The sequence below is a fragment of the Mus musculus genome, chromosome 8 (assembly GCF_000001635.26).
Source record: "Mus musculus strain C57BL/6J chromosome 8, GRCm38.p6 C57BL/6J".
NCBI lineage: Eukaryota > Metazoa > Chordata > Mammalia > Rodentia > Muridae > Mus > Mus musculus.
In genome coordinates, this window is record NC_000074.6 from 123,442,620 (window position 1) to 123,467,254 (window position 24,635).

The 24,635-nt window shown below is 49.1% G+C and overlaps 1 protein-coding gene across 8 annotated transcripts; it reads left to right on the forward strand.

Annotated features, from left to right (window-relative positions):
- Positions 1-336: 336 nt before the first annotated feature.
- On the forward strand, positions 337-24,457 carry Def8 (differentially expressed in FDCP 8). Of its 8 annotated transcripts, none has more exons than NM_001253783.1 (14): positions 337-432; positions 3,504-3,565; positions 4,698-4,744; positions 5,169-5,293; positions 6,682-6,779; positions 10,126-10,275; positions 11,610-11,751; positions 12,795-12,959; positions 13,787-13,914; positions 14,052-14,165; positions 15,732-15,812; positions 16,898-17,038; positions 17,198-17,307; positions 18,845-21,280. In NM_001253783.1, exons 2-14 carry the CDS (start codon positions 3,551-3,553, stop codon positions 18,945-18,947), a joined length of 1,419 nt encoding a protein of 472 aa, NP_001240712.1. In that variant the 5' UTR covers positions 337-432; positions 3,504-3,550; the 3' UTR covers positions 18,948-21,280. The 8 variants fall into 8 exon arrangements, with proteins under 8 accessions (NP_001240712.1, NP_001240713.1, NP_473387.1 ...); XM_006530975.3 differs by having other exon boundaries at positions 349-432; positions 3,479-3,565; positions 18,845-24,457; NM_001253784.1 differs by lacking the exon at positions 4,698-4,744 and having other exon boundaries at positions 3,479-3,565.
- The last annotated feature ends 178 nt before the right edge of the window (positions 24,458-24,635 follow it).

Genomic DNA, 24,635 nt, shown 5'->3' on the forward strand with positions numbered 1-24,635 from the left:
TGTGTGGTGTGTAGTGTGTGTGTATGTGGTGTGATGTGTGTGTGTGGTGTTATTGTTGTTTTCTCAGATAGGACCTTTGGAGCTTGAGACGCACCTTAAATGTCTCGATGGTGGTGTCCTGGGGACAGCTGAATGTCAGTGTTGGGGATGTGGGGACATTGAGGGGTTACCACTGTGGAACCATTCCCTTGAATGCAATTACTAAGGCGTGGGGGTGGGGGAACTCAGGAGAAAAGACTCAGGGCAAAGGTAATGGACTCTATGGACCAGAAGCAGGAGACTTGGAGGTGCTCCAGCGAGCCAGCAGGGCAATCGGTGTCATGAACCTCCTGGCCGGAGGCGGCAGCAGCGGGCGGAGGAGCCGGTACAGTGTATCAGCGGCGGCGAACTACAGTGTAGCCAGCCGGTCCGGTACAATGTAGCGGCAGCCAGGTAAGCCAGAAAGCGGTCTCTGTAGGTGTCGGGGGGGTCTGGTGGGAAAGCAGGCGAGGGTCCAGATCTCAGCATGCAATCGCCACTGGTCGGACTCCGGGATCGGGCTTCTGACCCACGCACTCATGGTGCAGAACTGGCAGAGGCCTCAAGCAAGACGTCCAGCTCCCGGCTGCCGCCTGCTGGCTCTCCGCTGTGCGCAAGGCCTTGGTGACCTCATTGGTCCCCGCAGTACGTAGGGCAGAGCTTAGCGTCCACAGATGCCGACCCCCACCCCCAATCACCGGGTGGCTTCAGAGCCTGAGTATGGGACTCCCGGCCCAAGGACCCGCAGGGACTCGCCTTCTGCTATGTTGAGCTTTTCTGAGCCTTCGGTTTCACAACTATGAAATGGGTGAGGAAGGTCGTAGAGACCTGCCCCAGTGGGGACAGTCGCATCCTCAGAATGAATTCACGTTATAGCGGGTAGAAATGTGAGGTGCGCTTTGTTGCGCCTTCTGGGGTAGTTGAGAATTATTAACACTGGTCCTGCTTGGCCTGGATTGCCTGTCCATCCTTTTTAAGGGTGTGAGCAAATAGGATGTACTTTGGACTCCTGTGGCCCTTGGACTAGCACTTTTTGGTGGCTAAAGTAACACACCGGAGGCGGGCTCTTATTCACCATAATCTGTCTTGAACTTTCACCCAGTGCCTCTGATGTACCACAGACCCTTGGTCTTACTCTGAGGGTTTCAGTTGTCAAGTTGTAATTATTATTCGATTTAGGAGAGACCTCTGCAGGGGCTGGATGGAACAGTTTTCTTTTTTTTTTTTTTTTTTTTTGTCCTTTCTTGAGTATCTTTCCTGAGGCCAACCACGGATTCTGGGTGCAGATCTCTGTAAGGCTGGTGGGGAAATAGGAGATGGGGTCCTACTCAAAGCCGGCTGTTGCTTCCTGCAGCCTGGGCTGGGCTGAGGTGCTGTCTATTCGTACTCAGCTGAAAGAGCAATATGGTTCTCCAAACTGGTTCCAGACAAACCAGGAAGATGGGTTAAATGGCTCCATTGCTTAATTCATTCCTTGCTTTTGTTCCTGGTCAGGTGGTGGCAGTGCCAGTCAGGACATACATAAGGGAGCCATTTTCCTGGGAAAGGTAGCCCAGAGGAGAGTGGAGGGCAAGCTCTGGTCAAGGTCTCCCTGTCCCTCTGACTATATTCTAAACCATCGGGAGGTTTCCAGAGAAGGCGTCTGGAAGGGGCTCCTGTGGGCTCCACCCAGTTCCTTTAGACTGGGCTGGTCACCACATGGCGTCGGTGACTGCCCAGCAGCAACTCCCAGTTTCTGTTGTTACCAAACCACACACTCGTCCTTCCGCTCAGTCTTGGGCAAGAGAGTAGGGCTGCAATTGATTTCTTTCTTTCTTTCTTTTTTAAGATTTATTTATTTATTATATGTAAGTACACTGTAGCTGTCTTCAGACACTACAGAAGAGGGCTTCAGATCTCATTATGGACGGTTGTGAGCCACCATGTGGTTGCTGGGATTTGAACTCAGGACCTTCAGAAGAACAGTCAGTGGTCCTAACCACTGAGCCATCTCTCTCTGTCCAGCCCAATACATTCTTTTTTGGTTTTTTTTTTTTTTTGGTTTTTGGTTTTTGGTTTTTTCCAGACAGGGTTTCTCTGTATAGCCCTGGCTGTCCTGGAACTCACTCTGTAGACCAGGCTGGCCTTGAACTCAGAAATTCCACCTGCCACCACTGCCGGGCTTAAACCTTTTTTGTTGTTGTTTTTGTTTTTTTTTTTTTGAGGCAGGGTTTCTCTGTGTAGCCCTGGTTGTCTTGGAATTTACTCTGTAGACCAGGCTGGCCTTGAACTCAGAAATCCACCTGCTTCTGCCTCCCAAGTGCTGGGATTAAAGGCGTGCGCCACCACGCCTGGCGGAATTTTTCATTAATGAAGATTATCGTTATAGCAATTCTGATACCAGACCCCATGGAGATTGTCCCAGTGGTGATAGAAAAGAAAGCGGTCTGTGTGTGAATGCTTAGGCAGAAGTCTGTGTTTGTTTTTTGCTTTTTGTTTAGGCAGAAGTCTTAACTGCAAAGGAGAAATTTTTAGAGAAAAGGAACAACTGGTTTTGAGCAGCTCATGCTGCCAACAGAAAAATGAAGGCATTTTATGGTTTTTGTTTGTTTGTTTTTTGTTTGTTTGTTTGTTTTATTGGTTGGTTTTTCAAGACAGGATTTCTCTGTGTAGCCTGGACTGTCCCGGAACTTGCTATGTAGACCAGGCTGTCAGCCTTAGACTTGCCAAGGTCTGAGACAAGGCCAAGGTGAAGAGTTCTGCCTGCCTCTGCCTTCCAAGTGCTTCGATTAAAGGTGTGTCCCACCACTGCCTTGCAAGAATATAGTGTTTAAAGAAATGTCTTTCTCGTGGTTGAAGAGGATTTTTTTCCCATGAAGATGGAGAGAAGTGGCAGTTTGTCCCTGGAGACCTCCTGTCATTATCCTATGCCTGGTGGCGTTTTCCCTTGCAATATTGGGGTGGGTGATGGGCATGTCCCATAGATTGCTAACAAGAAAGGGGAGGACCTGGGCGAGTGCCTTTATGGATTAGGGGCTGAGCATCTGCCTCTTCCTGTGAGTGCTTAGCCCTACGTGGTAGTATTATTATTGATCTTTTGAGTGAGAAACTGGGAGCAGAGAAAGGCCAGGAGGCCGGTGTTCAGGCTGAGGCTGTCCATCTTCTTAGGGTGAGGTGACTGGAATGGTCTTTTGGAATCTTTTTTTGGCTGCAAGAGGCAGAGCTCAGCCTTCCAACAGCAGTGGTCTAAACAAGTCTGCTTCTGCCTCACCTGACTGAAACCTCGTGGTGAGCGGCCAGAGCGGAGGTGGAAGCGCTTTAGATCTGTCGTCTGGCAGTCCTCGTGAGTGGCTTCTGTCATAGCTCAAGGTGGCTGTGTCAGCTTCACTCGTTACGCCTCCGTTCCGGTCAGAGGAGGAAGGGCGGGAGAACAGGTCTGAGAAGCCCTAAGTGATCTTTCTGTTCGTGTTCCATTGATCAGGACATAGTCACATTACCATGCCTAGGTGCAGGGCAGTCTGGGAAGTCACGTGACAAGAGTGATGCCCTCCTCATGCAGGGTGAAAGGGTGAGTGAGCCCTGGGACAGTTTAATCTCGCCTGTACTCTGGCTGCTCCTTAGGATGCTTGGGAGGTACTGGACATTGGTCGGGGACCCACGACTGTAGCACCCAGGGTGACTCATCCAAAGGGATCAGCCAGGGCCCCTGCATCTCCTTAGACCCTTAGCAGCTGTTGGTGCTTAGTAGACTGGAGCTATGGCCTTCTCCCTGAATGGAGGCAGGGCCAGCAGGACATGGTCCGTGTGGCTCTGGAGAGAGCTTTTGCCGAGCGCTGAGGGGCCGTCAGTCCAGGATACCACCCCACGTGGTGAGGATTGAGCAGGACTTGCCTCTCTGGGCTTAGTGCTTTTATTTCTCTTCAAGTGAAAGAGCAGGGAAAGATTGAGTTCATCTTGTTTCTGACTGATGTAGGCACGGAGAAAGCACACTACGTCCCCAGGCACCCACGGCCCCGCTCTACACTCACCTCTGACTTCCCATCGTCATAGCAAACCTTGTATAGATGTTTGTTTTCAAGACAGGGTTTGCTCTGTAGACCAGGCTATCCTCTAACTCAGAGATCTGCCTGCTTCTGCCTTCCCAGTGCTGGGATTAAATGCATGCAATGCCACACCTGGCATGTACAGATGTTATTTTGTGCTCAGGGTCTATGAATAATTTCACCCACAGTGACCCACCTCTGGATGAGGGAGCAGAGGCGGAGAGAAGCTATGGAATGTGGCTTGACTAGATAAGTGGAGAACTGCATTCCAACTGCTCCTGGTTCATTCAGACACAGACAGCCCCTCCCTTCTGCCAGGAGCCACCAGATTTTGTGTTCCCATTGTGGGCTGAGCCCTAGGGAGGGGACAGAGTGTCTGGTGATCTTAACTTCTGACAAGTGCGGACCTGAACACTTCTGCTACACGCAATCCCATGGCAGGGACAGCTCAGGCCATGTGGTCGTGACGTAGGACAGGAACTGAAGCTTGAGAGGTACCATCTCCTACTAGAACCCAGTTGCATTGTTGGGGCCCGGGGAGGGGCCTAGGTCACCCTGCCAATAGCAGGCCAAGGATGGGCCTTGGATTTAACTCCAGAGAATTCCCTGGTAAACACTGGTTAACGAGGATGGTATTTTTTGGGTGTTTTGTTGTAGGGAACATCTCAAGTAAGGGGACAGGAAGGAAGATCCAGTTCCAAGAGGTGTGTCTCATAGGAGACAGCTAGAAGCAAGGGCCTGACTAGACTGGAGCCAAGTGAGAAATCTGCCCTCTTGAGGCCTAGCACAGAGCCGGCTGAAGAGTTCCAAGACCAAGTGAAACCCCTCCAGGAGTAGGACCTAGGATTCCAGACTTTCTGTCAGACACCCTTGGATAAGCCTGTACCCCTGGGCTAGCCCTTATCACTGGGGAGTTCTGAGGAAATGCCACCAGGGGAGCATGGTTAGAGGTAGCTGTGTTGGCTTTAGGGGGAGGGTAAGGATTGAGGCTGCTTTGTGGGGTTGCCCTGCTATATCTACCCCATGTCCCCAGCCTTGGGGAAGTGAAGGAGCCAGGGTGTTGTTGGAGAAAGGGGATGAGCCATGACGAGCCTGGGACACTCATCTCAGCCGTGCTGGGCCCTGCAGGTGGGATGCTATGGAATATGATGAGAAGCTGGTTCGGTTCCGGCAGGCCCACCTCAACCCCTTCAACAAGCAGCTTGGTCCGAGGCATCATGAACAGGAACCCAGTGAGAAGGTCACTTCTGAAGGTGAGCTTTGGTGCAGGGTGACACCCTGCTGTGTAGATTGACAACTTAGATCAACCCTGTCACTCTTCCTGCTTGTAGCCCTTCCAGTGGGTGGTCATAGTCACATTCCACCTGCTCTGAGGTTTTCTTTGTCTTCCTTTTTTTTTTTTTTAATTTGTTTTTGGGTTTTTTGTTTTTTTTTTTTTGTATTTGTTTTTTTTTTTTCAAGACAGGGTTTCTCGGTATAGCCCTGGCTGTCCTGGAACTCAGCTTGTAGACCAGGCTGGCCTTGAACTCAGAAATCCCCCTGCCTCTGACTCCTAAATGCTGGGATTAAAGGTGTGTGCCACCACCACCCTGCCTTCTTTTGTCTTCCTTATCAGAATGAACCTAAAAGAACGGGAGTTATCAACCTGTGGGTCTCAACCCTTTGGGGGTTTGTGTAACCCTTTCACAGGGGTTGCCTAAAACCATCAGCAAATTCAGATATTTATATTATTTATAACAGTAGAATTGCAGTTATGAAGTAGCAGTGAAAGTAACTTTACGGTTGAGGATAGACGTCTACACAGCAGGGGAAGCTGCATCAAGGGTTGCAGCACAGGAAGGGAGAGTCTCTGGTCTACAGGGCAGGGGTCTGATTCTGGGGAAACACTGTTGAGTCCCAGGGCCACCCAAGGTTGGCATTTAGTGAACTCTTGGAGCAAACTCAGAGCCGAGATTTAAGGAGAAGAGTCTAATGGCTGCAGTATCTGTGGGTAGACCCTCACCTTCTTGAGACCAGAAAGGTAGGAGGGCAGGGGGTTCTGGGTAGGGAAGTTGGGGAGTTCTTGGGACCAGTGTAGTTGTTGGGGTGACCTGAAGTCTATGCAGGACTTAATGAAGCTGTGATGTAGCCAGTCAGTGGTTTTTCTTGGGACTAGTCAGAAATGATCTGCCTTAGAAATTGGGTTTGTTTCTTTGTTTCTTTATTTAGAGACTGGCTGGGTCCATCTATGTAGCCAAGGGCCTCTGTCTCTGCTTCCTAGCTGCTAGGTTTACAGGCAAGTGTGGCCACGCCCAGTTTGGGATGGTTCTATAATACTATCTTGTAGACCACTCTGAGTACCACTCAGTGTTCACAAATTTTTTTTTTTTTTTTTTTTTGTAAGCAATGCACACAAGAGTCAGACATTTTACAGGGGGATCAGAAACTGGAATAAACACTTGCAGTTTTGACTAGTGCTTTCTGGTCTTCACAGTGACACGGGCAGCTGAGTGGCTATAGCTTTTCCCAGTACCCCCTTTTTGTGGGCTTCCCGATACTCCTGGCTCAATTCTATCCTCCCCAGCTGCTTCCCTAGGTGATGAGTGGAAAGATGTAGCAGGCAGACTCTTTACCACCCTTCATGCCTGTCCTCTTACTCCAGACACTTTGCCTGAGCTGCCCGCTGGGGAGCCTGAATTCCACTACTCGGAGCGCATGATGGATCTCGGCCTGTCTGAGGACCACTTTTCCCGCCCTGTGGTAAGGTTTGAGTCTGGGCTTTTAGGTGTTACCCTCATTAACGAGACTTGCAGGTGGCTCATTGTTCAGATCCTCTCACAAGTTGGGGTACAGTTTCCTTACTAGCTAGTCACTACCACTGGGATCAGGGGCCCCCAAGTCAACCCAGGGTCACCTGGGTTTGGAATCTGAAACATTGATGGCACCTTCATCTTCAAAATCTGAGGTCTGGAGACAGTTGGAAGGCACGCATCTTCTTTTCTCCTAAGTTTCAGGTTGTTTTGTTTTGTTTTGTTTTGTTTTGTTGGAGACAGGGTTTCTCTGTGTAGCCCTGGCTGTCCTGGAACTCACTCTGTAGACCAGACTGGCTTTGAACTCTGAAATCCACCTGCCTCTGCCTCCCGAGTGCTGGGAATAAAGGCGTGCGCAACCACTACCCGGCAAGTTTCAGGTTCTTAAGGAGTGAGTGTGGCCGGGTAGTGAAGATGCATGCCTTCAATCCTAGCACTTGGAGGCAGAGGCAGGTGGATCTCTTGAGTTTGAGGCTAATCTGGTCTACAGATTGAGTTCTAGTGCAACCAGGTTCCATAGAGAAACCCTATCTTGAAAAAAAAAAAAAAAAAAAACAAGAAACAGAAAAGAAACAGATGTTAGAGTTGATTCCCTTTGGAGTCCCCAAGGGTGTTTTATAAATGGCACTTTACATACACACCTGTTTGGCTTCGTCTGTATTTTGTTCAACAGATTTGTTTTGAGGAGAAAAGAGAAAGGAGAGACCTAGTATGTTTGGAAAGCCCTTTAGTTTTATGCACGGCATCTCTACCTTATTTGAGAGAAACAGTGACTCTTCTCTTCCTCTTCCTCTTCCTCTTCCTCTTCCTCTTCCTCTTCCTCTTCCTCTTCCCCTCCCCTCCCCTCCCCTCCCCTCCCCTCCCCTCCGTTCTTGTCCCTTCTCTTCAGACAGAGTTTCTCTGTGTAGCTCTGGCCATCCTGGAACTCAATCTGTAGACCAGGCTAGCCTCAAATTCAGAAGTCTGTCAGCCTCTGCTTCCTGAGTACTGGGATTGAAGGTCACACCTTGAATCCTTTAAAGGCAGTGACCCAAGCCTTCAGAAGTTTCTAAGGCCAGCTTTAAACTTGCTCTGTAGCCTAAGCTGGTCTTGATTTTTTTAATTCTCCTGTCTCAGCCTCTCAAGCAGTTGGATTCCACGCCCATGCCGTCGAGCCCAAGGTGTTTTATGTTTCTTATAACATGTCACACTTCCACTTAGCCGCAAAAATGAGCTCCAGAGAGGAAGGACAGACAGCACTACCTTTCTGCCTGAGTCTTTAGAAATCTATCTCATGGAAGGAGGAGGGTGTCTCCTGAGGACAGAGTCAGCTGACTTCCCTGGCTTTCAGGTCTGAATGGAAAAGGAGCAGTCTAGGCGTGGGGCCTTAGCTAGACTGAGCCTTTGGGTCGGCATATGAGAGAGCACCCAGAGGTGCTGAGTCTGGGGTGACTGCAGCATTCGGCTGCTCTGCTGGCTCCTCAGCCGTTAAGCCAGAAGCCTCTTCCTCATCTTCTCAGCCTTTTTAGAGATGAAAAAGCTTGGCTAAGAAAGCTGTTGGGTTTGGATTTCTAAAGAGGAAGTGTGTTTGTGCTTGTAATGCTGGGGCTTCTGGTGTGTTAGATAAGCATTCTACTTACCTAACTGCTTACCTAAGTGATACACCCAGCCTTAGAAGTCACCCCTCAAGACAGAGTCCCTCTGTATAGCCCTGGCTGTCCTGGAACTCACTCTGTAGACCAGGCTGGCCTCGAACTCAGACCTGCCTCCTTCTGAGTCTCCCAGCACTGCCTCCAGGTGCTGGAATTAAAGGTGTGTGCCATCAGACCTGGTATTTTTTTTTTACAATTTTCTTAAATGTGTGTTTGATGTATGAGTCTGTACATGATCTCATGTGTGTATGACACATATGTGCAGAGGCCAGCTGTCAATGTCAGGAGGCCCTCTCTATTGCTATCTACTCTATCTATCTATCCATCCATCCATTCATCTATCATCTGTTTACATAACTATCTATCTGTCCACCCATCCATCCACCTACCATCTGTTTATATAACTATCCTTCTATCTTACTACCTGTCAATCATCTGTCTAAATATCTGCCTGTCATCTGTCAGTCATCATCTATCATCTGTCTGTCGGTCTGTCTGTCAGTCTGTCTGCCTGCCTGCCATCTCTCTGAGATAGGATTTCACTATGTAGCCCTGACTCACTATATAGACCAGGCTGGCCTTGGACTCACAGAGATCCTCTTGCCTCTGCCTCACTTGCTCCATCTTATTTACTTGGAGACAGAGTCTCTCACTGACCCTGGAGCTCATTCAGCCAGAACAGCTGGCCCAGAACTGGAGGGATCACCGCATTTCCCTTCCCAAGCACCGGGATTACAGACATGTTCTGCCGTGCTCCCATGCTCCGCGTTTGCTCCGTGTGCTGGGGAATTCCTCCTCAGATCCTCATATGTCCATGGCAAGGACTTCACTTACGGAGCCATCTCTCTCTAGCTCCTGTTTTGTCTTTAAGATAATCTTAAGAAGCCCAGGTTAAAGCCGGCCGTGGTGGCGCATGCCTTTAATCCCAGCACTAGGGAAGCAGAGGCAGGCGGATTTCTGAGTTCGAGGCCAGCCTGGTCTACAAAGTGAGTTCCAGGACAGCCAGGGCTATACAGAGAAACCCTGTCTCAAAAAACCAAAAAAAAAAAAAACCAAAAAATAATAATAATAAGAAGTCCAGGTTAGTCTCAAACTTGCTATGCAGCTGAGGGTAAACTCTTTTTTCCCCTTCCTCTTTTTGAGACAGGTCTATAGCCTACTCTCTCCTCCAGTTTAACCTCTGACCTTCCTGCCTCCACCTCCTGAGTGCCTGAATTATAGACCTGCATCGTCAAGTGTGGCTTATTTGGACTGAACCCAGGATGTCGGTTATGCTTGGCACGTTCTTTATCAACAGAGCCACATCCCCAGCTGTAGAAGCTGTTTGTGAAACATAGCCTGAATTCAGTGTTCAGAGGCCCGTGGGCAGATCAGTCCAGCTAGGAGCAGGGAGCATGGATGGAGTCTTTTTGTTTGTTTGAGACAGGGTTTCTCTGTGTAGCCCTGGCTGTCCTAGAACTCACTCTGTAGACCAGGCTGGCCTCAAACTCCGAGATCCATATGTCACTCATGTTCTTCTGTGTTACTAACTCTCCTGGGCCTTGAGTAAGTCCTCCTTTGGGTGAGGGAGCTAAGGTCTGCTATATTACTCATGGGGACAGGCCTACCTTCCATGGGGAGAAACTTTTAAGTGGTCATCTGACTGCTGCCTTCCAACCCGGGCAGGGTCTCTTCCTGGCCTCTGATGTCCAGCAGCTGCGGCAGGCCATCGAAGAATGCAAACAGGTGATCCTGGAGCTGCCCGAGCAGTCAGAGAAGCAGAAGGACGCTGTGGTGCGGCTGATCCACCTCCGGCTGAAGCTCCAGGAGCTGAAGGTGGGTTCAGACCTCTGACCTGCCCGCGGCGCCGCATGGAGGCAGGGGACAGGGAGCTGTCCTTCTGTGGTCTTTGAGAGGCTCAGGTAGGGACAGAAAAGCAGAGTGAAAGTTAGGCTAGCTACTTCCCTGACAGTACAGCCCCCCTTGATTGTGAGGGACAGAAACCCAATCTTAGGGCCCTTAAAGGCAAAAGAAGAAACCATTGTTTTGTTAACCATTTGGGGTTGGGGGTAGGGGCTTCTAATGATGTCAGGAATCCTGTATTTTTTTATTTTAATATTATATATACATAAGTACACTGTACCTGTCTTCAGACACACCAGAAGAGGACATCAGATCCCATTATAAGATGGTTGTGAGCCACCATGTGGTTGCTGGAATTGAACTCAGAAGAGCAGTCAGTGCTCTTAACCTCTGAGCCATCTCTCCAGTGTCCTCCCCGCCCCACTCTGCCACCCTCAATCCTGAATTCGTCTTCACGGCTTTCTGTTAGTCAGCCTTCGGGCAGGCACACAGAGGTGGCAAAGGTGAAGTCAGCAACTGATAGCTGTCAGGTCAATCGTGATTGGCCAGGCCTGGCTCACAAGCTTAGGGACATTCACAGTGATTGGCTAGTCCTGGATTACATGTTTGTCTCTGAGACCATCACAGTCGTGGGTTAGTTTTGTGACTACCCACTGAAGCAAGTGTGTTGACATAATTCCTCTCTTTGAGATGCACGGCCTAGGAGGGCAATCACCTGAAGGTGTCAATGGGAGGGGACAGTGTTTCATAGATCCAAAACCCACACAAGGCTAGGATGCAGGTCGGGCCTGTGTCTCTCTACGGACTCTGAGCCTCAGGGCGTTTATAGTGGAACATTCATTAGGAAATGGGTAAGAAAAATACATAGTGGAGATACATAGTAGAGAACATATTCCAAGATACAGTAGTTTAAGGACACACATGTAATTTTCCTTATGAGAGAAAAGCGTGTAGTTGATCTAGGTGACGGCCAGAAGTGTTAGGACCCTAGGTCATCTTTTGTTCCTCTGCGGATCCTGAAGGGAGTCCAAGGTCACCCTCCTGTGGCAAGCAGAAGGCAGAGGCAACCTCCATCCTGCTTACAGGTCCCTTGGATCTATACAGTGCCTGGATGCTAAGAGGCTGGAAAAAGTTGTCTGTGTGCCTAAGGGCTGGTGATTCACTACAATTCTGTTGCTAATGAGAGCAGGGGAAGTGAGCCTCAAAGTCTCTGTGACAGGCAGGTCCTGGCAGGCGTGTGCTGAGGATCCTGGGAAGGAGCTGCTGCTTACCTCACCTATGACTTTTCCATTGCTCTTCCCTGACAGGACCCCAATGAGGAGGAACCCAACATCCGGGTTCTCCTGGAACATCGCTTCTACAAGGAGAAGAGCAAGAGCGTTAAACAGACCTGCGATAAGTGCAACACCATCATCTGGGGGCTCATCCAGACCTGGTACACCTGCACAGGTGGGCAATTCCGAGACCCGCTCCTATATAAGCCCTGCTCCCAGCCACGGGTTGCGTGTAGGTGAGTTATGTAGTGTGTACTGATGACTGAGCATCACCGCGTGTCGGAGAGAAGAGGAGCAGAGGTGACCACACCTGTTTTACCGGCCCTGCATCTAGATCTGAGCTGTTTAGTGTAGTGGTGATGAGACACGGAAGGGTTTTTAAAATTTACATCCACGGGAGTCGAATAGGTAGTTTAGTTTCATTATCTACTTTACAAACACTGAAAAGCCACAAGAAGCTGGCAGCTACCGTATCGGATAGTGCAGAGAGGATATTGCAGGATGATGGTAGTGTTCTGTATGAGAAGCCAGGTTAGGAGATGACATGGTATGTTGGGCGGTGCTGATAAAGGAAAATAGAAGGGGGATGATAGGGTACAGTAGGCCCTTGGAGGTCAGGGCACAAGCTAGGAGTATATGTAAAGAGGAAGGATGTGGTATGGAGGAATTGTATGTGCAAAGGCCCTGTGGTTGATAAGTGTCTACTGCCTTTGAGGAGCAGCACCAAGTCTAAGGGTAGATGTAGAAGAGGTACACTCAGAGGTGACCAAGGGCATCTCTCTATGTGCAGTGAGGACCATGCGTGCTGGATTCTTAGACTCTGGTTGCTAAATCGAGCTAAAGGAAGAGGGGGGTTGTCTCTGATGAAGGTTTAGGTAGGAAGTAGGTGGGGTCAGTGTTGGCTGCAGAAACAAGTGAGGAGTCAGGATGACTTCTGAGGTAGTCTCAGTCCTAGACAGATGGAGTTCTGGAAACCTGAGATGGGAAATAGGAAAAGACAGAGAGAGGTTAGGAGAGGAAATATCCAGAGACATGAGGTTCTTTGGGACTCTGAGTCACAGAGCAGTTCTGGGAGAAAGTCCTGAGTTAATATGGACATTACAGGGAAGCCAATGGTGTGTGTGTGTGTGTGTGTGTGTGTAGCAGTCCAGGTGAAGGTCCTCTTAGGTCGTGGTGATCTGTACAACTTTTGAGAGAGCTGGGTATTTCCTACTGCAGGGTGTTGTTACCGCTGTCACAGCAAGTGCCTGAACCTCATCTCCAAACCATGTGTCAGCTCCAAGGTCAGTCACCAGGCTGAGTATGAGCTGAACATCTGCCCTGAGACCGGGCTGGACAGCCAGGACTACCGCTGTGCGGAGTGCCGTGCTCCCATCTCTCTGAGTGAGTGAAAGATGATGGTCCTCTTCCGTGCTGGGCAAGAACACAGTGCAGAACGGAGCCAGGAAGGCTCCTGGTGGGTGTGAGAAAGCTCTCTACGGCAGCTACATAAGGGCCTGGGCCCAGCGCAGGCCATGCACCTTGTTTCTGGGGTGTGACAAAGGAATGTTACAAGATTCTTTCAATTCTTATAGAAACAGGCCATCTCTGGCTGTTTGATGACTTGTCTAGGTCTCTCCAGGGCTGGTCTCTGATCTCTGACTACAGTGCCTTCGTGTTACCACTATCAAGGAAAGCTCACAGAGACAGGGACTAGGGGAAAACAAGGAAGCTGGACAACAATCACGTACTTCTTTTTTTTTTAAATAGTTTATTTTTATGTATGTGAGTACACTGTTGGCTCTCTTCAGATATGTCAGAAGAGGGCACTGGATCCCATTACAGATGGTTGTGGGCCACCATGTGGTTGCTGGGAATTGAACTCAGGACCTCTGGGAGGGCAGTCGGTGCTCTTAACCGCCGAGCCATCTCTCCAGCCCTCCACAATCACACTCTAGAGATGGAAATTGTAATTACTATTAATTTAGGGGATCCCTTCAGAGGTTCTTTCTGTCTTACTATTTTGTTGTCTCACTTTGCTGGTGAGTAGACAGGGTGTTAAGACACTAGGGTGACGTAGGGCCTCATTGGGAGAACCCCTAGCACAGCTTGCTCTCCGCCACAGCCTTGGTGAGGGGAGATCCATACGATGTGAGTCCTTGGCTAGGGAAGGCAGACCTTAATCAATCCCAAATGGCTACCCTGACCTTGTAACCACGTGGTCCCCACAGGAGGTGTGCCTAGTGAGGCCCGGCAGTGTGACTACACGGGCCAATACTACTGCAGCCACTGCCACTGGAACGACCTGGCTGTCATCCCCGCGAGAGTGGTGCACAACTGGGACTTTGAGCCACGCAAGGTTAGTTTTGGAGATACGGTGGTTGGTGGGGGGCGGGGGGTGGTGGAGTGGAGGCTTGGAGGTGAGGGGGGCAGGGAGAAGATGGGCGTGACCAGTCCTAGCTCTGCAAGCTGGTCACTCAGCTACCTGCCCTGCAGGTGTCCCGTTGCAGCATGCGCTACCTGGCACTGATGGTGTCTCGGCCAGTGCTCCGGCTCCGGGAGATTAACCCTTTGCTGTTTAACTACGTGGAAGAGCTGGTGGAGATCCGGGTGAGGCTGGGGGCCTGGTTAGGGTCCGGATGGATCAGTCTCCCTGTGGGAGGTGTACTTCTTTCTCTTAGGTATCTGGTGGGTCAACAGTGTTAAACCAGAGACAGTGTTAAGTTCCCTAATAATCTCATTGAAAAAGTGGGGTGATGCCTCATCCCTTGATGAGCATTAGGGAGCTAACATAGGAGGGTCGCCAGTTCAAGGTCAGCCTAAGCTTCATAGTCAGAGCTTGTGTGTGTGTGTGTGTGTGTGTGTGAGAGAGAGAGAGAGAGAGAGAGAGAGAGAGAGAGAGAGAGTATTAATTTTAATTCTTTCCATCAATCAACTATTTACCTACCTACCTACCTACCTAACTTACCTGCATGGTTGGGAATGTAACTCTGTTGTTAGGATGCTAGCTTGTTTGTTGTAGAGTATAGCTTGTTAGAATGCTAGCCTAGATGCAGGGAACATGGGTTCAACTCCCAGCAGTCTGTGAATCTGGCATGAGAACACACATAGCTCAGGCCGACCTTGAATTTGATAGCTAGCTGAGGTTAGTCTTAAATTCCTGATCTTCCTGCCTCTACCTCCTGAGTGTAAGATTAAAGCAAATATGTGCTATATAAAAGTATGCACCTATATAATAGTCTATTTTCTTTAGCTCAGTAGAACCAATGTGTTATTTTTATTATTATTTTGTTCTTTTGTTTTGTTTTTCAAGACAGGGTTTCTCTGTGTAGCCCTGGCTGTTCTGGAACTCACTCTGTAGACCAGGCTGGCCTTGAACTCAGAGATCTGCCTGCCTCTGCCTCCCTCGTGCTGTGACTAAAGGTGTGCACCACCACCTCTGGGCTGAACCAAAATATTATAATATACAGTCAACGTACAGGGTTGTCAAGATATTTTACTCCTTTTGTATTCTCTGTGAGTTTTGGATTGTAGAGTGTACTCTATACTTAGAGCCATTCAAGTGACGTCTGGGCACTTCAGCAGCTCCACATGACTGTTGGCCACTCACAGCGGAAGAGTCAGGGCCAATGTCAGATCAAGCTGTAGTTCAGGGACGAGCTGATGATGTCATGAACAAGGTGGAAAGGTCTTAGAGTCCATGTTTTAGTGGAAGAGTCTGAGGTGGTGCAGGGTGAGTGGTCAAGGCCAAGGCATTGGTGAGAGATATGGTATCGACCTAGGATTTTTGCCCACTGCATTGGATATGACTTAGTGCTGTCCTGAGGTGGTAGGATGGGCTCATTGCTTACTTGTGGAACTGGGCCAACAAGAATGGGAGATTTCAAGAGCCCAAGTTTAATGAACCTAAGTTCCTATGTAGATTCAATGCTGACGTGTACTTGAGGTTGGATAGACGACCAAATGTAGGACCATCCAGTGGAATTTGAGGGCACCTTCCCCAGTCCCTCCTGACCTTACTATCACCCCAGCATATAAGGAAGGGGAAGCCACCCTGTGAGTGTGGCCGCTATGAAGCCAGTACAGTACAGAAGCAGCCCGTTAGCCTTACAGAACGAGCTGCAGTGCCACCAGTGTGCCATGGCTGATATACCCACCTATTGTCTGAGTCCACAGAAACTGCGCCAGGACATCCTGCTCATGAAGCCATACTTCATCACCTGCAAGGAGGCCATGGAGGCGCGACTACTGCTGCAGGTCAGACTGCTAGAGGGACCAGTCCTGGGTGTACTTCATGCTCAGATTCCTCAGATAACCCTGTAGTTCGTCGATACATTGTTACTTCTAGCTGCAGTTTGAGCCCTGTCTTCTGGGAGTGTCACATCTGTAATAAACTGCCCAATGTTCTACCCAACAGCAGTGTTCTCTGAGGATCTTAGTTTTCCAAACTGAGATAAACAATTACAGTGTTTGGCCTCAGGGAGGTAGGTGGTCTAGACCTTAGCCTCCTCAGGCAGGCAGATGGAACAATATGCAAGTTTTTTGTTTGTCTTTTTGAGACAAAGTTTTTTTGTGTAGCACTGAATGTCCTGGAACTCACCGATCAGGCTGGCAGCAAACTCAGAGATCTGCCTGCCTCTGCGTCCCACACTCTAGGATTAAAACTATGCACCGCTGTGCCTAACCAAATACAAGTTTTTTGTTTGTTTGTTTGTTTGTTTTCGAGACAGGGTTTCTCTGTGTAGCCCTGGCTGTCCTGGAACTCACTCTGTAGACCAGGCTGGCCTTGGACTTAGAAATCCGCCTGCCTCTGCCTCCCGAGTGCTGGGATTAAGACTCACCTACTGCTTTGCTCAATAAGTGACCTAAGACAGTAGTCTAAATTATGGGAACAGTGAACAAAACAGGCCCTTAGAGAGTAGCCAGTGGGTCAGGAAAGCAAGGGAAATGGACAGTCTGTCATGGCGTGGCTGCTGTGTACAGAAGCAAGCAGGGCAAGGGGTGTGAAGAACCCGAAGGTTTTAAATAGACCAGGACCAGGAAGAGGCTCGGATGACAGGGGAAAGTTCTGGGGAAGGGTTGGGAGCACTGAGCAGCCACTGTGGCTCGAGGAGCATTACAGGCATGTGAAATGAGGTGCAGGGGAGTATAGATTAGGAAATGGTGCCCTGGCCATATCTTCCCTCTGGCTTCTCCAGAATCTCAAGGTCCCTAAATGGATCCCCTATGTAACTTGTGGTTTCTACCAGAACCCTGGGCCCGACAACAGGAGTGGCCGTGGGTGGCGAGTGGGGGACCTTGCCGTGCATTTGTGGTAACTAACACCTGCTGGGTCTTGGCAGCTCCAAGACAGACAGCATTTTGTGGAGAACGATGAGATGTACTCTATCCAGGACCTCTTGGAAGTGCACATGGGCCGCCTCAGCTGCTCGCTCACTGAGATCCACACGCTCTTCGCCAAGCACATCAAGTTGGACTGTGAGGTGGGTCTCCCTCGCCCCTCTGCAGTGATGGCTCTGGCTAGAGGAGACTCTAAGCTGTTCTAGCCACCAGGGCTGAGGGCCAGGATTGGCCAGTGAATGAATGCCTGGCCTGAGCTGGCACTTCCTTGCCAGTCACTACCCTGATTCCCTTTTCAACAGCGGTGCCAAGCCAAGGGGTTCGTCTGTGAACTCTGCAAAGAAGGGGACGTGCTCTTCCCGTTCGACAGCCACACGTCTGTGTGCAATGACTGTTCGGCTGTCTTCCACAGGTGGGTGAGGCCTGTAGCTCACTCTCGGCTAGGTGTGGAGGCCCCTCCCCACTTTCTAAGCAGAATGCCTTCCCTTGTCCTCGGCTGCAGCTGGTCTGGTGGAACCTGGCACTGCTGCCCTGAGAGAGGAGACAGACATTGGGCTTTCGCTGTCTTTCTTTCAAAGTCCTTTGCTGGAGTTAGGCCCTGGTGTCTATGTCTAAACTAAAAGTTCTATTAAGGGGTGGGGAATGTAGTCTAATATACATGAAATCTTGTGTTTGATTTCAAGCACAGAATAGAGGTAGGTCTAGTGGTAAAAAACCTGTAATCTTTATTTATTTTGGGCATAAGTCATAACTTACTATTTTTATTATTTATTTGCTTATTTATCTACTATGTATATATCATACAGCTTTCTGCCTATATGTATGCCTGCAGGCCAGAAGAGGGCATCAGATCTCATTACAGATGGGTTGTCAGCCACCATGTGGTTGCTGGGAATTAAACTCAGGACCTCTGGAAGAGCAGTCAGTGCTCTTAACCTCTGAGCCACCTCTCCAGCCCTATTATTATTATTATTATTATTATTAAATCTTTTTTTAAGTCTAGTTGTTATCCCTCTCTCAGTCCTCTGACAGTTCCTCATCCCATTCTACCCCCTTTCCTCCTCCCACCTCCAAGAGGATGCCCCCACCCGCCCACCCCACCCCGACCCCTGTAATCTTAGCATGTGAGATGCAGGAGCAGCAGGCTCGAAGTTCAGTCATCCTAAGCTACATAGCAAGTTTGATGCCACCTTGGGCTACTTGAGACCCTCTCTTAAGGAAAAACAAGTTCCATTAGGAATGAGTACCTACCTGCGCTGGGCCACTGCAGCCTAACTTATCCCAGAGCAGCCTCTGAAGCCCTCCTGGCCCCGAGCTGCCCACAGGCCCCACTCACTGCTTAGCTCTATATCTACATTCAAGTTACTCTTTCTGGCCCAGTATAGGCCAGGTGGGCCCAAACCTTACTACCTACCCTTCATGCTCAAATAGAAAAAAAAAATTAAAATCAAAGTATAAGGAGTTTGCAGAGCCATGCTACACTTTGACACACTGAGAAACAAGGGAAGAAAGCTTCATAGTATTGTTAAGTTATGGTTGTGGCTGAATAAGAGAGCTAGAGGGCTGACAAGATGGCTCAGCGGGTAAAGGAGCTTGCAGCTAAGCCCAGTTACTCGAGTTCCATCCCTGCAATCCACATGGTAGAGAGAGAACCACCTCTTGCAAGTTGTTCCTGTTTTTTATAGGTGTGTCACGGCATATGTATGCCTTGGCATGTGCAGGTACACACATACACACTTGACAAGAGCTTGGGTATGAGTGCTGGCGGCCCCGCTCGTTAGGAGAAGCCAGCAGCTGCGTACCAGGCTTTGTGGAAAATCCTGCAGATGCCGATTCTGTTTCTGTCCTGTGGCAGCAGCGAGCCTCTCTGAACTTGTAGGAGGATACTGAGAACTGGCCTAGGGAGGGAAGTCTTCTGGGCAGACCCCAGCCTGTCTTTCTAACCTCAGGGACTGTTACTACGACAACTCGACCACGTGCCCCAAGTGTGCCCGGCTCACATTGAGGAAGCAGTCACTATTCCAGGAACCTGGCCTAGACATGGATGCCTAGAACACTGGAGAACGCCAGGCACCGTATCCACCCCTCCGGCTGGTGCCTGCTGGCCTTGCCCACCAGATGTGCATTCTACTCTGGAGACGACCCCCCCCCCCCCAGTATATCCTCCAGACCTCTTCGTCTCGGGCCAGAAGGAAGTGACTAGTGGCCACCGGGACTCATTCCTCAGGTGCTTGTGGAGACTTCGAGTGTGTATACCTGGCTGTTGATTGGGTGTGCTGCTATCGGGGGGTCAAAATACTGCCTGTGCCCCATTGTAGGACTCCTTAGGCAGAGGAGCCTGGGTGTGACTCTCCAGGAAGGTGGGGGAGTCGCTCTCTTATGGCACAGAGCCCTCCAGGCCTTTAAAACCAATCCTTCTGCACCATAGAGATGGCCTTGCTCCTGTCTAGTACACCCTTACAACTGGTCAGAAACTTGAGAGGCCAGTCCAGTAAGACCAGAGGATGCCTCCTGACTGAGTTTTATCTCTGCTGAGGAAGATTTAGGTTCTACTCAGAGGCACCCAACCCTTTTAGCACCTTGTCTCCTGAGGGACGTCCGGTTTTCTCTGACTGGGGCTGTTCACTACTGTGTCCCGTGGATCTTCCCCTGCATCCTGAGAGTTGTCATCGTCATCCTTAATCTGTCAGTCACGTGTGCTTCCCCACCCCCCTTTGTACAATAGGGAGGGAAGGGGTCTGTGGAACTTCTCTTGGCAGATACGCCTGCTTCTGCCACAGCCTAGTCCACTTTATCCTGGTGCTCTGAGCCGGGCAGCTAGGAACCCACCCTAAAGAGGCTTAGCATCCAGTTCCATAGGTGGGACTGTGTCCGGGGAGGAGGTTCTAGGTCAGGTGAGCCTGTCAGTTATCATTGGCCTCGGTGGCATTCGGGGGATGAAGCTTTTCCACAGAGGTCACTGTCCTGCTGACGCAGTGCACTGCTTGAAGATGACCAGTCGCTGGGTGTTAACGTAGGAGCCTGAGGTCAAGAGCTAGGAATATTTGCTAGACCCCCAGCAGGAGGCCCACGGCCCATACAGGAAGGTCTAAGTTTTGAAGGTGGGTGGGGCCTACACCTTTCCACCTCCATGCACACACCCCATAAATCCTACGATGGAAGATGTGTGGAGACGAGGGGAATCTCACAATAATGTGGCTCCTGTCTTTCTTCCTGGGAGGCAGGAGTTGGTTGTGTCTGCCCCTTTGCTCCTTGTCTGTGAATTGCTGTTGACACACACAACTAGTGGGCAAAGGCCAGGGCATGTCACAACCTGGATTTCCTTCACCTTTAATGAGGCACAAGAAGGGACTTCTCAACTGGCCAGTTGAAGCTTAGCTTACTGGCGTGTTTGGGGGAAGGACGGACACACTGCCACCTCCTCCTCACTGCTCTTTGCCATCAGGTGGCTTTACTCATGCTGTTTTTCTGTTTCAGTTTTCCCATCTGGAAAGCATTGGGGAGGGGGAGTTGACCTGCCTCAGGGTGAAAGATCAGGAGTCCTTTGAGTGTGATGTGGGTCAACAATGGGTCCCTGTTCCGCTTCCTCTTTGGCGTTAAAGAGGGTCTTAAAACCAAATGCCATTTCCCATACCCCCAAATCTGTGTGTTTCCTGCCATTGTATCACATGTCTGTCCTGAGTCCTTGGCCCTTCTTGAGCCTCCTGTGTAATCAACATCACGTTTCCAACTATAAATCATAGTGTCTAAAGGAAATGTTACTAGTCTGCCATTTGTTGGGCAAAGTCTTGGGCCTTCTCTGAGAGCACACTCCAAACCTCCTTCCTCCATACTTCACTTCCACCATTGCCTTCAGGATGATGCAGATCTGGTAGAAACATGCTATGAGTCCACGGGTGGGTATGAAGAGTCTAGCCAGCAACCGAAGCCCATTTGGATGGCTGACACTTTCTGGAAGAGTATACCCAATGGTATCCATCATGGAACCAGGCTGCCAGCGGGGAGGCCTGGTCACAACAATTGCCACTGTGATCTTGGTCTCATTAATTACGGGATATCTAGGTTGGTGTGTGGTGAATCTGGGATAAAGCAGAGTTAAAATCACATACAAGCCAATGACAAGTTTAGGAAATCATCCTAGACTTCCATAGTTCTTGGGTTTGAGTATGATATTTGAGTGAAAATAATAGTTAGGGACTCATTGAGAGAAACATTTAGGTTGGTGTCAGACAAGGCCCAAGCCTGTCCTGACACTGAGTCATTTCCCAACGAAGACCAGTTTGGTCTTCAATTGGGTGAGATGGGCTGCCCACACATGTACCTTGGGGGCTTAGGTTCCAGGAATTATTTCACTTGTACTTGGCATGGAAAGAACGTTGTGTGATAGGAGTCATGTTTCTCTGGCTTCCTTAACTGTCTTATTTACTTAAATATGAGATCCTCCAGTTGTGTAACCATGGCGGATTCAGCTAGAGTTCTACTTTAACTCCTGGGGACATCATTCCTCTTTATAAGGCAGATGCAAGGAAAGTGCCGTTACTGCAGTTCAAGGCTTTAACTGTGCACTGAGGCCTTTAACTGAGGCTTATCCGTTGCCCTTGTGCACTGGCCTCAGAGGAGCTATAAACACTCTTCCAGTGTGTCCCAGCATGGTGGTCCACCCCGGATGTCCCAACACTTGACAAGCAGAGTCAGAGGTCAGCTTGGGACACATGGTGGGATAATGCCTTAGGATTTCTCCCAAGTAAGGCACTGTCAAACAATTCCAGTCTTGATGGGCTACTGTGCTGTACTCTCTGCTGGAGAGAAGCCTAAGGACCAAGAGAAATGCCTTTCCCTCTGTTGGCACACTACACAGCACAGAAGACCCTGGGCTGAGATGCGTGTGTCTCCGGGCACGGTTGGCGGCTGTAGTCTGCACTCTGTCCACATTGATCTAGAAGTGGACGGCTCCCTTGCTTTCCAAGCTCAGTGCTTGTTTTCTTCCAATGCTTTTACTTTAAAGTAGACAAAACTGCCTATTTGTCCATTTTCTGGATTCCCTAATGTTAACATTTGTCCTGCTGACTTTATTCTCTCTCTCTCTCTCTCTCTCTCTCTCTCTCTCTCTCTCTCTCTCTCTCTCTCTCTCTCACTCTGTGTGTGTGTGTGTGTGTGTGTGTATGTGTGTGTGTGTGTGTGTGTGTGTGTGTATGTGTGTGTGTGTGTGTGTGTGTGTATGTGTATGTGTGTGTGTGTTTTCCTTTAGAATATTTCTTTTGGAGGCTGGAGAGTTGGCTCAGCAATTCAGAGAATTTGTTGCTCTTGCAAAGGACCTGGATTCAATTCCCAGCACCCACACAACAGCTCAAGAACATTCTAACTCCAGTCCCATTGGATCTGATGCCCTCTTCTGACTTCCGTAGGCACCAGACAGAGATGTGGTGCATATACATACATGCCAGCAAAATACGCATACACATAAAATAATAAAATGAGCTTAAAAATATTTCTTTCCAGCCAGGTGTGATGATACATGCTTTTAGTTCTAGCACGCAGACACAGCACTTGGGAGGCAGAGGCAGGCGGATCTCTGAGTTCAAGGTCAGCCTGGTCTACACAGTGAGTTCAGGACATACACCAGGGTTACACAGAGAAACCCTGTGTTGAAAAAAAGCCAAATACATTTTTGTTGTTTTTTTTTTTCATGATAGGGTTTTTCTGTATATCCCTGGCTGCCCTGGAACTCACTCTGTAGACCAGGCTAGCCTTGAACTCAGAAATCCACCTGCTTCTGCCTTCCAAGTGCTGGGATTAAAGGCATGTGCCACTACTGCCCAGCAAATGCATACTTCTTTTCATGGCCTTAATTAAACCATCAGAGGAAACTAATATTGACATTAAGATCTTATTCACAGAGCTGGGTGTAGTGGTTCATGCCTTTAATACCAGCTCCCAGGAGGTATAGGTAGGTGGATCTCTGTGAATTTGAGGCCAGCTTGGTTTGCATAGTGAGTTCCAGGACAGCCAGGGATATACTGAAAGACCCTGCAATCAAACAAACAAACAAAAACCAAGAATATCTAGTCATTCACAGATGCAGCTCAACTGGTAAAGAGCTCACTTAGCATGCCTGAGACACGGTTTTGACCTCTAGCCTGCATAAATGGGGCATGGTAGCACATGACTGTAATCCAACACTCCCTGCAGATAGAGGCAGTAAGATCATGAATTCAAAGTCACCTTTGGCTACATAGAGAGTCTGTGGGCAGCTTAGAATGAATGAGACCCTGTTAAAATCCAAACAAACAAAATCCAACCAAAGCTGCCTTTGCTCCTGTAAGACTCCTTGTTAATGTTCAGCTGCCAAGGCTCTTCAGGCTTTAAAGCAAATCATTGACCTACTTGAACAATGTAGGTGTGTGTATGTGTTTGAGGGTCTGTGTGGAACCACGGCATTTGCACATGCCAGGGAAGTATTTTGCCACCAAGCTAAAACCTCATCCCTATTTGTGATGAATATCTCCAGTTTGGGTTTGTCTCCTGTTAGGTTCCAGCTTTGGATATTGGAAAGGAACCACACAGTTGTGATGTGTGTTCTCAGTGTGACCTGAAGGTATACTGGTGGTATGGCCCATTGCTGAAGACCTTGTGTGGTGCTTTGAATGAGACCCTATAGTATAGGCACAGACCTTTGAATGGTTCATAAGTTGATGCAACTGTTTGGGAAGGATCAGTAGGTGTGGCCCTGCTGGCAGAGGCATGTCATTGGGAGTGGGCTTTGAGGTTTAAGAAGCCCAGGACAGGTTCAGTTTTTCCCTTTCTGCCTCCTGCCTGGGGATCAGAATAATACCTCTTGGCTACTGCTCCAGAGCCATGCCTGCCTGCCTCCCCACTCCCTGCCGTGATGATCAGGTCTCACCCTCTGAAACTGTAAGCAATCCCCCAATTAAATGCCTTGGTCTTGGAATTTTATCCCAGCAATAGTATGGTAAGTAAGACACCTAAGGTGGCATCTATACTTTTTCATTGTTTTTAAAAAATATTTATTACTTTATTTTATGTATATGAGTAGTACACTATAGCTGTCTTAAGGCACACCAGAAGAGGGCATCCGGTCCCATTACAGATGGTTGTGAGCCACCATGTGGTTGCTGGGATTTGAACTCAGGACCTCTGGAAGAGCAGTCAGTGCTCTTAAACAGTGAGCCATCTCTCCAGCCCTTGTTTGTTTGTTTGTTTTTACTTTTTCATTGCTGTACCACTTGATAGAACAACTTTGGCCAGGTGTGGTGGTGCATGTCTTTAATGTCAACACGTGGGAGGCAGAGGCAGGCAGATCTCTGAATTCAAGGCTAGCCTGGTGTATATAATGAGTTCCAGGAGACCCAAGGCTCCATAGTGAGATGGTACCTTGGGGGTGTGTGTGTGGGGAAATAAGAACTTAAAAGGCAAGATTTATTTAGGCTCAGGCTTTCAACAGATTTGACCAGTAGTCCTTGACTCTACTGATTCTGGACCTGTGGTGGGGAAAGCATTACAAAGGTGGAAGCAGTGGAGAACACTTTATCTCATGGTAAAGAGCCGGCAAAGGACTGGGACCATGGAATACCTTCAGAAGCATGACCTCAGGAAGCTACCTCCTCCTGCTGGGCTCCAGCTCCTAAGCTTTCCACCACTTTGAAAGGCAGCCTCCCTACCTGAGGGCTGAACACACGAACTTTTGGGTACATTTCATATTCAAACATAGCAGGTGTGTTT

What these genes read in the sequence shown, in the direction of transcription:
- Def8 (NM_001253783.1), top strand. An exon ending in ACCACTTTTCCCGCCCTGTG is followed by an intron (nt 6,780 to 10,125) that starts GTAAGGTTTGAG and finishes CAACCCGGGCAG; the next exon opens with GGTCTCTTCCTGGCCTCTGA. An exon ending in CCGTGCTCCCATCTCTCTGA is followed by an intron (nt 12,960 to 13,786) that starts GTGAGTGAAAGA and finishes TGGTCCCCACAG; the next exon opens with GAGGTGTGCCTAGTGAGGCC.